At 43.5% G+C, this 15,170-nt stretch overlaps 2 protein-coding genes across 3 annotated transcripts in view; one reads left to right on the top strand and one right to left on the bottom strand.

Annotated features, from left to right (window-relative positions):
• The window catches only part of tbc1d23 (TBC1 domain family, member 23), a 109,615-nt gene extending 102,557 nt beyond the window's left edge, over window positions 1-7,058 (top strand). For both annotated transcript variants that reach the window (XM_072260132.1, XM_072260131.1), the window contains one exon: window positions 5,961-7,058. In XM_072260132.1, coding sequence (XP_072116233.1) covers window positions 5,961-6,042 — 82 coding nt within the window. In that variant the 3' untranslated portion in view covers window positions 6,043-7,058. The remainder of the gene's footprint in view (window positions 1-5,960) is intronic.
• A 4,970-nt stretch (window positions 7,059-12,028) lies between these two features.
• On the bottom strand, window positions 12,029-13,197 carry LOC140199750 (histone H4). The gene has a single exon (XM_072262230.1). It carries the CDS (start codon window positions 13,068-13,070, stop codon window positions 12,759-12,761), a length of 312 nt encoding a protein of 103 aa, XP_072118331.1. The 5' UTR covers window positions 13,071-13,197; the 3' UTR covers window positions 12,029-12,758.
• Between the last annotated feature and the right edge of the window lie 1,973 nt (window positions 13,198-15,170).

Here is a 15,170-nt window from a genome sequence, read left to right as displayed (position 1 = left end):
TCTGCCATGAATTTGCCCACTCACCTAACCTATCCAAGTCACCCTGCATCCTCTTAGCATCCTCCTTACAGCTAACACTGCCGCCCAGCTTCGTGTCATCTGCAGACTTGGAGATGCTGCATTTAATTCCCTCATCCAAGTCATTAATATATATTGTAAACAACTGGGGTCCCAGCACTGAGCCTTGCGGTACCCCACTAGTCACTGCCTGCCATTCTGAAAAGGTCCCGTTTATTCCCACTCTTTGCTTCCTGTCTGCCAATCAACTCTCTATCCACATCAATACCTTACCCCCAATACCATGTGCTTTAAGTTTGTACACTAATCTCCTGTGTGGGACCTTGTCAAAAGCCTTTTGAAAATCCAAATATACCACATCCACTGGTTCTCCCCTATCCACTCTACTAGTTACGTCCTCAAAAAAATTCTGAGATTCGTCAGACATGATTTTCCTTTCACAAATCCATGCTGACTTTGTCCGATGATTTCACCGCTTTCCAAATGTGCTGTTATCACATCTTTGATAACTGACACTAGCAGTTTCCCCACCACCAATGTTAGGCTAACCGGTCTATAATTCCCCGGTTTCTTTCTCCGTCCTTTTTTAAAAAGTGGGGTTACATTAGCCACCCTCCAATCCTCAAGATCTAGTCCAGAATCTAAAGAGTTTTGAAAAATTATCACTAATGCATCCACTATTTCTTGGGCTACTTCCTTAAGCACTCTGGGATGCAGACCATCTGGCCCTGGGGATTTATCTGCCTTTAATCCCTTCAATTTACCTAACAGCACTTCCCTACTAACATGTATTTCCCTCAGTTCCTCCATCTCACTGGACCCCCTGTCCCCTACTATTTCCGGAAGATTATTTATGTCCTCCTTAGTGAAGACAGAACCAAAGTAATTATTCAATTGGTCTGCCATGTCCTTCCTCCCCATAATCAATTCACCTGTTTCTGTCTGTAGGGGACCTACGTTTGTCTTAACCAATCTTTTTCTTTTCACATATCTATAAAAGCTTTTACAGTCAGTTAGAAATATTGTGCTATTTTTTCAATAAAATTAGTAAGAGGTGGTTCTGAAACTCTCTTATCCCACTGCAGCTTTAATGTGGTGGAAAGAAGCTTCTTCAAAACCTTTATAGTCTTAAGCTACTGAACACTTACAAGCGCCCAAGTACTACCCTCTGTGAGCATGGTTTAAACAATAACATCTTCAAGCTTGGCTGATATATAATTTGATGTAACGTAAATGTGTTTTATGACTGAATGTCCATTAAAAATGGCCATTTTACACCTTTTTGGTTGTGTCATCTCATCGTGCCAATGTAGTGAAAGATTGTGTGCTGGTTTTAATATGTACAGGTTTCCCCCGTCTTCCGAAGGTAGAGCGTTCCTATGAAACGGTTCGTAAGCAGAAATGTCATAAAGCGAAGAAGTAATTACCATTTGTTTATATGGGAAAATTTTGTAAGCGTTCACAGACCCAAAAATAACCTGCCAAATCATGCCAAATAACACATAGTAAAAGCAGGAACGATATGATAAATACACAGCCTATATAAAGTAGAAATACTTTTCCACAATCATTGCTGCACAGTTCTCGGTAGCGAAAATCTCATGCAAGCGCTGTTGGTAGAAACACGGCACAAGCGCTGTCCAGTAACCTTTAAGCTATGAAGCTGCTAAATCATACCAGATAACACGTAAAAATACACAGCCTATATAAAGTAGAAATAATGTATGTACAGTGTAATATCACTTACTGGAATTAGGAAGACAACGCCAAGCACACTGATGATGGTGTGTTAGGCTGAGTCGGAGTTTGGGTGGTGCAGTGGCCCCCACCCTCCAGGCCACCAAGCGATACATTGCCGCGAAGCATGCAGGGGTGCAGCGGTAGCCGGGAGGCACACAACACAATTGTATAAGGGCTAAGAGAGTTGTAAAAGAGCGCCTGAAGGCTTTGTGTGTCAATGCAAGGAGCATTCGTAATAAGGTGGATGAATTGAAAGTGCAGATTGTTATTAATGATTATGATATAGTTGGGATCACAGAGACATGGCTCCAGGGTGACCAAGGATGGGAGCTCAACGTTCAGGGATATTCAATATTCAGGAGGGATAGACATGAAGGAAGGGGAGGTGGGGTGGCGTTGCTGGTTAAAGAAGAGACTAACGCAATAGAAAGGAAGGACATAAGCCGGGAAGATGTGGAATCGATATGGGTAGAGCTGCATAACACTAAGGGGCAGAAGACGCTGGTGGGAGTTGTGTACAGGCCACCTAACAGTAGTAGTGAGGTTGGAGATGGTATTAAACAGGAAATTAGAAATGTGTGCAATAAAGGAACAGCAGTTATAATGGGTGACTTCAATCTACATGTAGATTGGGTGAACCAAATTGGTAAAGGTGCTGAGGAAGAGGATTTCTTGGAATGTATGCGGGACGGTTTTTTGAACCAACATGTCGGGGAACCAACTAGAGAGCAGGCTATTCTGGACTGGGTTTTGAGCAATGAGGAAGGGTTAATTAGCAATCTTGTCGTGAGAGGCCCTTTGGGTAAGAGTGACCATAATATGGTGGAATTCTTCATTAAGATGGAGAGTGACATAGTTAATTCAGAAACAAAGGTTCTGAACTTAAAGAGGGGTAACTTTGGAGGTATGAGACGTGATTTAGCTAAGATAGACTGGCAAATGACACTTAAAGGATTGACGGTGGATATGCAATGGCAAGCATTTAAAGGTTGCATGGATGAACTACAACAATTGTTCATCCCAGTTTGGCAAAAGAATAAATCAAGGAAGGTAGTGCACCCGTGGCTGACAAGAGAAATTAGGGATAGTATCAATTCCAAAGAAGCAGCATACAAATTAGCCAGAGAAAGTGGCTCACCTGAGGACTGGGAGAAATTCAGAGTTCAGCAGAGGAGGACAAAGGGCTTAATTAGGAAGGGGAAAAAAGATTATGAGAGAAAACTGGCAGGGAACATAAAAACTGACTGTAAAAGCTTTTATAGGTATGTAAAAAGGAAAAGACTAGTAAAGACAAATGTAGGTCCCCTACAGACAGAAACAGGTGAATTGATTATGGGGAGCAAGGACATGGCAGACCAATTGAATAACTACTTTGGTTCTGTCTTCACTAAGGAGGACATAAATAATCTTCCAGAAATAGTAGGGGACAGAGGGTCCAGTGAGATGGAGGAACTGAGCGAAATACTTGTTAGTAGGGAAGTGGTGTTAGGTAAATTGAAGGGATTGAAGGCAGATAAATCCCCAGGGCCAGATGGTCTGCATCCTAGAGTGCTTAAGGAAGTAGCCCAAGAAATAGTGGATGCATTAGTGATAATTTTTCAAAACTCATTAGATTCTGGACTAGTTCCTGAGGATTGGAGGGTGGCTAATGTAACCCCACTTTTTAAAAAAGGAGGGAGAGAGAAACCGGGGAATTATAGACCGGTTAGCCTAACGTCGGTGGTGGGGAAACTGCTGGAGTCAGTTATCAAAGATATGATAACAGCACATTTGGAAAGTGGTGAAATCATCGGACAAAGTCAGCATGGATTTGTGAAGGGAAAGTCACGTCTGACGAATCTCATTGAATCTTTTGAGGATGTAACTAGTAGAGTGGATAGGGGAGAACCAGTGGATGTGGTATATTTGGATTTTCAAAAGGCTTTTGACAAGGTCCCACACAGGAGATTAGTGTGCAAACTTAAAGCACATGGTATTGGGGGTAAGGTATTGATGTGGATGGAGAATTGGTTAGCAGACAGGAAGCAAAGAGTGGGAATAAACGGGACCTTTTCAGAATGGCAGGCGGTGACTAGTGGGGTACTGCAAGGCTCAGTGCTGGGACCCCAGTTGTTTACAATATACATTAATGACTTGGATGAGGGAATTAAATGCAGCATCTCCAAGTTTGTGGATGACACGAAGCTGGGTGGCAGTGTTAGCTGTGAGGAGGATGCTAAGAGGATGCAGGGTGACTTGGATAGGTTGGGTGAGTGGGCAAATTCATGGCAGATGCAATTTAATGTGGATAAATGTGAAGTTATCAACTTTGGTGGCAAAAATAGGAAAACAGATTATTATCTGAATGGTGGCCGATTAGGAAAAGGGGAGGTGCAACGAGACCTGGGTGTCATTATACACCAGTCATTGAAAGTGGGCATGCAGGTACAGCAGGCGGTGAAAAAGGCGAATGGTATGCTGGCATTTATAGCGAGAGGATTTGAGTACAGGAGCAGGGAGGTACTACTGCAGTTGTACAAGGCCTTGGTGAGACCACACCTGGAGTATTGTGTGCAGTTTTGGTCCCCTAATCTGAGGAAAGACATCCTTGCCAGAGGGAGTACAAAGAAGGTTCACCAGATTGATTCCTGGGATGGCAGGACTTTCATATGTAGAAAGACTGGATGAACTGGGCTTGTACTCGTTGGAATTTAGAAGATTGATGGGGGATCTGATTGAAATGTATAAAATCCTAAAGGGATTGGACAGGCTAGATGCAGGAAGATTGTTCCCGATGTTGGGGAAGTCCAGAACAAGGGGTCACAGTTTGAGGATAAAGGGGAAGCCTTTTAGGACCGAGATTAGGAAAAACTTCTTCACTCAGAGAGTGGTGAATCTGTGGAATTCTCTGCCACAGGAAGCAGTTGAGGCCAGTTCATTGGCCATATTTAAGAGGGAGTTAGATATGGCCCTTGTGGCTACGGGGATCAGGGGGTATGGAGGGAAGGCTGGGGTGGGGTTCTGAGTTGGATGATCAGCCATGATCATAATAAATGGCGGTGCAGGCTCGAAGGGTCGAATGGCCTACTCCTGCACCTATTTTCTATGTTTCTATGTAACACATCTTTAAGAAAAAAGCCGAAACAAACATGCTAATTAATTAGGTGCCACCCGGCACGTAACTGTTGGCTCAGATCAGTGCCAATTTCTGATTGCGTCGTCTCTGATCTGGGCTGATAATTATGTGTCGGCAGCACCTAATTGATTAGCGTGTTTATTTCGGCTTTTTTCTTAAAGATGTGCTGTGTGCTTCCCGGCTACCGCTGCATTCTCCGCGAATCGGTATCTGTCCGTGGCCCGGGGGTTGGGGTGGTGGGACACTGGGGTGTCATCTCATCATTGTCTGTTTCCATTAGGGCAGGGAGGTCATCTTCTATGTCTACCCGCCTCAATGTCGAGGTTCGTTGTCTGCTGTGGCTGCTGTGGAAGGCTTGCTTGACCGCTGAGCCTCGCGCATTTTTCTATCACACAGTTCTTTGTAAGGACTCAAACCATCCTGCAAATATCCCCTAAACCGACGTACCCTTTCAAAATTAAAGTCGTACTTTATCATTACTCATTTGGTTTCGATTGTTATCCTTTTTTCTTCCAATTGCATCAGCTCTTCATCTGTCAATTCTTGGTCATAGGATGCCAAAACCTCTTCAACATCATGTTCGTCAGCTTCCACAAGCCAAGCTCACTTTGTTCTTACTTCGTTCACCACAATCGAAATGCTTAATTATGTCTAGTTTTACACTAAGTGTAACACCCTTACGAGCTCTTTTAGGCTTTTCCGATACCATAGAACTCATCTTGCAAATGGCTGCTCACGGGCACATGTTAAAGCGATGCTGGGGAGAATACAGTTCCGAATCTGGGGGAGAGCGGCTGCTCGGGGTGTGTGCTGCCTTTTTACGTGCGCTGATTTTTTTTTCGTAACAGTGAAAACACCTGAAAGTGAAAACGGTACTAATGTAGGTCTTTCATAACAGTGAGGTTTCATAAAGCGAACGTTCGAAAAGTGGGGGACACCTGTATGCATCAGCATTTAGTGTAGTTGGTAGAAAAACAAATTTGGTCATTAACCTGATTTTCAAGCTGTCATTGATGATGCTATCACCAAATTGTAATAGACAGGTTGTCTGTCAAATGCAAAAATATTTCACTTTTGTTCCCCACAGGTATTTAATACCAAATGCAGGAGACGCCACCAAAGCCATAAAACAGCAGATCATGAAAGTCCTCGATGCACTAGAAAGCTGATTAACGAGATGATGTTGCCTTCCAAATTTAAAGAGACTGAAACAAAATGAGTTTAAGATTTCCTTTTGGCTGATTAACTTAATGGTAATCCTGTTTCTGGCATGGAACGTCTGGGGCTTGGCACAATATTGATCCAGATAGATGGGTGTTCAGTTGAACTTTTATACAGCCTACACACGATGATGTGAGTGGTTTTGAGAACTAAGCTCCTAAAATCTAGACTTTAATTGAAGGCAAAGTGTTCAGATTGTTTGAATTCTTAACTTATAATTGTTGGTGTTTTTCCAAACGATTTGATTTTGAAATGTCCTTAATCCTTAATGTTGTTCCCTGCAATTTAATAATCACTGTATAAAGATAACAGATTTTACCTTGGATGTCTTTGTTTATGCACCTTAAGTTGTAAAGGATCTTTTAATACAGTGCAAAGGGATTACAATTATTTCCACTGAGGCATTCAGCATGAATATGCACCTACCAGGCATACTCCATTTCATGCTTTCACTCAAGTTTTGGTTCTGAAATTCTTAATGCATCCTCTACCATCTGCCTACTTCAGTAGTGTAATTTTCAGTTAACCTGATGTGAAAAACTGATACTGGATGCCACCTGTTTATAAAAGAGCTGTGAATAAGCTGGGGAAAAAAATCATCTTAATTTTAGCATATGTTTGTCTTTGTCACTCAACTATTTAGTGTAATATAACTTGGCATTTACTGTATGTAAAAAAGGCTAATGTCAGGAATTTCTTGTTTACAAAGAATTGCCATTCAGAGTGTTAAACACTGACTGCAGTATTTACAATAAATGTGTTTTGGATAAGTTGAACAGGAGATCTCCTGAAGAGTTTTTTTTTTGAGGTTTGTGACATTAATCTTTTAGAATTGAATAATATAGCTATATACCATTTTAAATTGTTTAGCATTTAGAGGCACATGTTCCAGCCTTTTTGCATGCCACCAAAAATCCTTTTGTTATCCAGAGTCTGTATTTTTAATAAAAGCAACTTTATCTTCTTCCATTTGCTGTCCTCCTTCTTCAAAGAACAGAACTTCTGTTCCTCCAGCATTGATGCTGCTCCCAGCCGCACCTCCTCCATTTCCAGGAGGAGATGCAGGTAACAGCCACACCCTGCCCGTCTTCCTGCCGCCTTAACAGGGATAGAGTTCATTTTGTCCTCACCTACCACTCCATGAGCCTCCACATCCAGCACATCATTCTCCACAACTTAACATAGAATAGTACAGCACAGTACAGGCCCTCGGCCCACAATGTTGTGCCGACCCTCAAACCCTGCCTCCCTTATAAGCCCCCACCTTAAATTCCTCCATATACCTGTCTAGTAGACTCTTAAACTTTAGTGTATCTGCCTCCACCACTGACTCAGGCAGTGCATTCCACACACCAACCACTCTGAGTAAAAAACCTTCCTCTAATATCCCCCTTGAACTTCCCACCCCTTACCTTAAAGCCATGACCCATCTTTACCTCACCCTTCTCTCTGCTTTCCCAGGGATCACTCCCTCCATGATTCCTAAGTCCATTCACTTCCTCCCTTACCTCCATAGTCCTTCCAGGTGAGGTAACCCTTCACCTGCAAATGTGTTGGTCATCTATTGTGTCTGGTGCTCCCACTGTGAACTCCTCTACATTGGTGAGACCCAGTATAAATTGGGCAACTGCTTTTTTGAGCACCTCTGCCCCATCCGCTAAAAGTGGAATTTCCCAGTGGCCAACCATTTTAATTCCACAAAAAAATTCCGTGTTGGTCTATGGCTGCCTGTTTTGCCATGATGAGGCTACTCATGGTGGAGGAGCAAGACCGGATTCTGTCCAGGTAGCCTTCACCTTATGGTATGAACATCAATTTCTCCTTTTATTTTCCCTACCCTCTTCTATTCCCTACTCTAACTTCTCACCTGCCCATCACCACCTCCTGGTGTCCCTCCTTCCTATGGTCCACTCTCCTCTACAAGATTTTTTTTCTTCAGCCCTTTACATTTTCCACCTACCTGGCTTCACCTGTCGAGCTAGTCCTCCTTCCCCTAGCTTTTTATTTTGGCATTTTCCCCTTCTTTTCCAGTCCTGGAGGATGATCTTGGCCTGCAACAACTATTCATTCATTTTCATAGATACTGCCTGACATGCTGAGCTCCTCCAGCATCTACCCAATCTCGTGTTTATGACCTTCATCTTGTCTCATTCTAATATTTTCACAAATGAATTATCACAACCCTGTAGATCTCAAAAATTGAATCAAAGGTTTCTGAAGGAAGTAATAGAGAAGTTGATCAAGAATAGGTGCTTCCATTTAAACATTTTACCCCATGGGAACTTAGTAACAGTTTTCCAAGTCATTAAAAAAAATCTAATGCAGAGCTCAATGTGAATCATGCTCTGTGATAGCTGCCTCTTTAGACCAGCTAAAGAGCAGTTCTATCCAGAATTCCTACTCCAAATCATTTGTGAAAAATGAGGAAAGATGGAATCATATTCAGCTATGCTTACCGCTATTAATATTTTGCAGATACTAATTCAAGTGTGACACTTTAGGAAAAACATCATGATGTGTTTAACAGAAGCTATGCCAAGCTTTTTTAAAAAAGCAGAAAGACGTAAGTTGTAAATGTCCACATTAAATCTTAATTCTAGAGCCATGAAACCTCAGCCTTCAGTGATCATGTTCCCTGATCATTAAAAGTTTGCCAAAGTTAGCTCCCACAGCACATTATGTAGAGAAATTTGTTTCATCATAATACAGCCTCACCTTAGTATGGCATCTGATACATTGTTGCAGGGGTCATTGAGATGTATTGTTTGTTGTGAGCAGTGAAAGCATCCTGTTTATATGGATCAGAATACTAGACTAGTGTGGTTGTACCAGTTCTGGGATTGAAGGTGGTGGTAGTCCTCCAGATTTGAAGACTCAAACCTGTGCATGATGGAGTTTTAAGTGGAACAGCCATTGTACAGGGGCGATCCCACTCTCTTGGCAGAAGAGACCTTGATCCAGTGGCACGGACAACTGTCACAGCTGGAGACCTCTCCAACTGCAGTGGACGACCAGGATGTCTAAGTGTCTTGTCGTGCTCTTAGCGCTCCACAACGCCTGCTGGGCCTACCCACTTGACTGTTAGACCATTAATCGGTCTCCTCCGCTCAATATGCCAGAGCCAGACTTCACACGCTGGGACAGATGCCCTACCTCACTGAGGCAGGAAGACCTGTCGGCTACCCTCACCTGGTTTGGCCCATCTGCCGAGACGGTTTACCGGGGTGTGGCCGCTGCGTGTGTTACAGCTACCTGGAGCCACAGGTGAGAGCTGAGCGCCAGGTGGGGACCAAAGGTGGACGGGCTGTCCTAAAAAAAGGGCATGGCTGGCCCCAACACCACAGGTGCTACCCCTCCCTAGACACCCCAGATAAGTGCATGGTTCACTAAAAACAATAATGGAGCCATAGGTAGTCACGTTGGGGAAAATGGCTTTTGGCACACTGGCTTCCTAGTCGAAGCATCATGTGTGAAAGCTGGGAGGTCATGGTGTGATTGCACTGGAAAGAGTGCAAAGATGTTGCCAGGACTGGAAGGATCAAGTTATAGGGAGACGTTGGACAAGCTAGGACTTTATTCCATAGAGCATAGAGATTGGGAGGTGATCTTATAGAGCTGTACAAAAAAATCTTGAGACATTGATAAGGTGAATAGACTATCTTTTACGCAGGGTTCAAGCCCATAGGACATAGGTTTAAGGTAAGGAGGAAATGATTATTTATTTATTTTAAAAGGATCTTAAGGGGCTACTTTATCTTACACAGGTGACATCCATGTAGGATCAGCTGCCACAGGAAGTGGTTAAGACAGTTTCAATAACAACTTGTTTTCCCTTATTCTAATTCAATGCACTGTGTAATGATCTTACCTGCATGAACAGTAAGACAAGCTTCACTGGATGTGAAATCAATACCAATAAAATACCATACAGAGTTAAGGTACATGGATTGGAAAGGTTTAGAAGGTTGTGCAACTGGGACCAGCCTGGATGGGCATCTTGGTCAGTAAGGATCAGTTGGGCTGAAGGGTCTGTTTCTGTATTTCTGATTCTATGGCTCCTAACTGCTCATTGCCCAGCAGGAGCAAAGACAGTTAAAGTACATTATCGATGTACTATACCATATACAACTATGAGATTCATCATCTTGCAGGCAGCCACAAAAAGAAACAATAGGATCCATGAGCATAACCACACCACAGAGACTGAAACATCCAATGTGCAAGAACAGAACAAAATCATGCACGTATGTGGTAAATATAATGCACAGAACATGAACTGTATAGTCCCCAAAAGTCAGAGCCAGTTCAGAACCCATCCCATCAACCAACACATTAACTTCTACAAATACCTACTGGCTGCAATGTATATCCCAGCTGAAAAGTGCTGTGGTTACTTGCCCGGGGTTCACTAACAGCACAACAAACTCACTCTTCTACTGGAACACGACATGCATGTTCCTCAAGTTGCATACCATTGCAACCAGAAATAGATTGGTAATCTTTCATTGTTGGGGCTAATTCCTGGAATTCCCCACCCAACAGCACAAGAAGTGTACCTTCAGCAAAGTGCAAAGGTTCAAATCACAAGAAAAAAAATCTGCAGATGCTGGAAATCATCAGGCTGAAATGTCAATTGTCCTCCCATAGAAGCTGCCTGGCCTGCTAAGTTCCTCCTGCATTTTGTGTGTGTTTTAAAGGTTCAAGGTAGTAGCTCACCACAAATTTCTCCAGGTGATTTTCGTTCCCTTACCTCTCCTACCATTACTTTAATCTATACCCCCTGGTTTTTGACTCCATTACAAACAGAACAAAACCCTGCCACGATGAACTGAACAGCAGTGGTGGACATCTTAGCAGCTGAACAGAGCAAGATTAAAGAACACCCAAGGCAAGTGAGACTGCAGCATATCAACATTTGGGCTTCTAAGATTTATTACCCACATTGCCCTTGAGAAGGTCAGCTTTCTTCACAAGGAGTTGCAGGATTTCATCTAATAATGATGTAAGAATGAGTAATACATTTTCCAGGTACTGCATGACTAGAATTTATAATACACCAGCACTTTCATAGTAGCACAGGTTCATGAGTTTATGGAACACTACCAGAGTATCTGAAGTGAGTAACTGCGGTGCATTTTGTAGATGGTAAACACCAAAACTACTAGTGGTGAAAAGGAAGTTTGGATAGTTGATGGCATAACTATACCAGGTATGGGATGGAGAATTGTTGGAACTGCACTTATCCAAGTGCAGAATACTCCGTAACACACTTGACCCGTGGGAGGGACACTTGGGCACAGGGAAAACTGAAAGCTATGTGGGGGGGGCGGGGAAGAAGAGAAGGGTTAGATTGATCGAGTAGATTAAAGGACGGCATATCGTTAGCCTGTACTGTGCTGAACTGTTTCATTAATTGTACATCAAGTTCCTCTGCCAATAACCAACAGGAAAAAGGTGAGAGCGTCATTAAAACTAAACGCTGAACGTACACTTAGGGATTATCCCTGGATTAATCCTTGGAATTAATTTTTAAACATGGACTTCCACAAACAAAAGATTATTTAACACCATTGATAATCCCTTTGGAGGTTAAGGTATTAGCTCTGGGAACTTCAGTAGGCAAGTGAAGTGGCACTGAGGTTTCAGTGAAAACCCAACACCCATTAGAAAAACGTTTATGAGCCAATCTCAATCACCACCTCCCCCTCAGTAAGTATTTGGAAAAACTCAAGCTCTGTAGACAATTTCAGATACTCAGCGCTCCCAACATTGCTTTCTAAGATTAAAAACATTTAATTTTGATTTCAATTATTTTCCGTCAATGGAGTTCTCCCCCCCATGCATGTCGAATCCGAAAAAAAAAGTCCAGTACACGAGAAATTATGCGATATAGCCTAGTAACAACTATGAAAGCAACAGACTTCGAGACCAAGAAACACGAAAACACAAGCTTTAATGCAACAATAAAAAATAAAGCCCCCAAAACGCACAGACAAGATAAATGATCATTAAAAGCTAGCCCTAGTTTGCTTTCATAAACTACATATCAGAAAACATCCGCGACCATCACACAAAAATGTTTTTCCTTTCTCTCAGGAAACGAAGTCGCATGAATTCAAAAGGAACAATAGCGAAAGCAGTCACTTCAAACCAGTCTGCGGTGGTGCTGCACGAACCTAGATGAACACAGTTCGGATTGAGCCAGGAAACGCAGGAACATGTCTCGATCAAAGCAAGGTAACCTGCTCCATGATGGAAAGTCCAAACCGCGGCGAGATATCAGCCGCTCAGGTCCTGAAACCGGGTCTCGACCCAAAACGATGACCATGCTTCTGCGGCCTGGCCCGCCGAGTTCACGTTTTGTTCCAGGAGGAGACGAATACCTCCGGTCCGATGCAGATGTTTCCCAGAGCCCGCCGACCGCAAACGCAGAGAGGCGACCTGGACAGGACGCAGGGGGTTTTATGAAAGCCGATATGCAAATGAGGGATAGCTGAGCGACCGAATCCCCTCGGGCCGCTGCACATCACAAAGACCACAACACTCGGAGACGGACTCGGAGCTGCTGGGGCGCGCAAAGCAAACGAAACGAAACTCTACTTGGATAAACGAAACTGAAATAGCAAAGTCCGCCTCCATGAGGAGTGTCAGGCAGAGTCGCCCTCTAACCGCCGAAGCCATAGAGAGTACGGCCCTGCCGCTTCAACGCGTACACCACATCCATGGCGGTGACTGTTTTCCGCTTGGCGTGCTCGGTGTAGGTGACGGCGTCGCGGATCACGTTCTCCAGGAACACTTTGAGGACGCCCCGGGTCTCCTCGTAGATCAAACCGGAGATTCTCTTTACTCCCCCGCGACGAGCCAGTCGGCGAATAGCTGGCTTGGTAATTCCCTGGATATTGTCCCGCAAGACTTTACGGTGCCGCTTTGCTCCTCCTTTTCCTAGACCTTTGCCTCCTTTCCCACGTCCGGACATCTCGTCAGAATTGCTTTTTGCGATGCACACCACGCTGCAAACAACCTCACGCTCTTCCGCCAACACCGACTGTGCGAACTAAACCTTTCGTGTGTAGCAGGTCGCCAATTGAAGCGAACCTGTGTGTAACCACCCCATTACGTCAGTTTCCTTTCTGATCACGTGCTTTGGTGGCGGGTGGATGTTCAACTGATTGATGGGTGATTTGATTCTAATTGATTTACTTGCCACTGATAAAAGGACCAGCGTTCTTAATCATAAATAAGGATAGACTTGGAGTGAGATCAGAGATAGATGATTACAAAAAGATTATTGGCGGAAGAGCCTGAGATGGATCTTTTTTAATTTAGGAGGGTAAGATTTCTGGATGAAAATGTACTGCCCGAAATAGAGCTGCAAGTAGGTTCAATTGTAACTTAAAAAAATGAATTTGATAAAAATCTGAAAGGGAGAAAACGCTACGCAAGAGGCTGCAGATGCAGGAATCTCGAAAAACAACAGTCTGCAGGAGGAATTCAGCAGGACCTAGAGTAATGGAGCACAGAAACAGGCCCTTCAGCCCATCTAGTCAATGCTGAACGGTTATTCTGACTAGTCAATCCGCACCTGATCTATAGCCCTCCATGCCTCTCCCATCTATATACCGATTGAAATTTCTCTTAAATATTGCAATTCAACTTCTGCTGCTTTTCTAATTTCCCCTAAAATCCCTCTATCCAACTTCTTGTAGGCAGCACTTTATAACCAATTACACCTACACATTTTACATAATAGGACGATTCAGAGTACCAGTCCGCGGTCCCATCACAGCTTTTAAATTCCATTGACCTTGAAGTGAAATCTCATACTTCATTTTCTATTTTTCCGAACATTGAAATTAATTACAAACTCAACAATGGTTGTCGTCTATTTCTGAGAACTGTATTCTCTTGGTTTTAGTATCACTTTCTCTGCAACTTTTCCACTGCATCTATAAACTTCTACAGGTGGAAACTCACTCATGGGTAAAACGCAACACCTAACAGTAATTTTTTGGGCATTGCTGGGGGAGGGGATAGCGGCAGTAGTCAGGTCTCTGGCATTGTGACTGACCCTGAGGCTGAGAGCGAAAGACAGGATGGCGACGATAGGAGACTGGACAGTGAGGGGGACAAACAGAAGATTCTATGGCCACAGAAGACATACCAGAATAGCATTTTGCCTCTTGGTGTTCGGATCAAGGATGTCTCTGAGCAACTGCCGAAAATTCTGGAAGTAGAGGGTGGACAACCAGAGGTCATTGTTGGTACAAACAAGAGAAGCAGAACAAAGGATAAAGTCCTGCAGAATTAGGTAAGAAATTAAAATGCAGGAGCTCCAGGGTAGTGATCTTCGGCTTACTCCCAATGCCAGGTGCTAGTAAGCCCAGGGGCAGAAAGATAGGCCAGATGAATGTGAAGAGCTGGTGCAGGGGGCACGGATTCAGGTTCTTGAATTCTTGGGCTCTCTTCTGGGGTAGTGACAACCTGTAAAAGAGGGGCAGGTTAAAATTGAACCAGAGAAGGTCCAATATACTCATCGGGAAATTTTGGTTTGCCACCAAGGAGAGGTTAATGTAGAATGGCAAGAGTTGGGACTCAAGAGAGTGGAGACAGTGAGAAAACAGGAGTATGTGCAGCAACCAAAGAGTGGAAGCCGAGCAAACAGGGAAGCCATGTTTAAAGAAAAGGGCAGATAGTCATAGTCATAGTCATAGTCATACTTTATTGATCCCGGGGGAAATTGGTTTTCGTTACAGTTGCACCATAAATAATTAAATAGTAATAAAACCATAAATAGTTAAATAGTAATATGTAAATTATACCAGGAAATAAGTCCAGGACCAGCCTATTGGCTCAGGGTGTCTGACCCAACAAGGGAGGAGTTGTAAAGTTTGATGGCCACAGGCAGGAATGACTTCCTATGACACTCTATGTTGCATCTCGGTGGAATGAGTCTCGGGCTGAATGTATTCCTTTGCCCAACCAGTACATTATGTAGTGGATGGGAGACGTTGTCCAAGATGGCATGCAACTTGGACAGCATCCTCTTTTCAGACACCACCGTCAGAGAGTCCAGTTC

The sequence above is a fragment of the Mobula birostris genome, chromosome 6 (assembly GCF_030028105.1).
Source record: "Mobula birostris isolate sMobBir1 chromosome 6, sMobBir1.hap1, whole genome shotgun sequence".
In the NCBI taxonomy this organism is placed as follows: domain Eukaryota; kingdom Metazoa; phylum Chordata; class Chondrichthyes; order Myliobatiformes; family Myliobatidae; genus Mobula; species Mobula birostris.
The sequence above is the reverse complement of the archived record's forward strand: the minus strand, read 5'-3'. Positions and strand labels throughout refer to the sequence as shown.

Excerpts from the sequence above, each read along its gene's own strand:
- LOC140199750 (XM_072262230.1), bottom strand. The coding sequence starts at position 13,070 with ATGTCCGGACGTGGGAAAGGAGGCAAAGGTCTAGGAAAAGGAGGAGCA.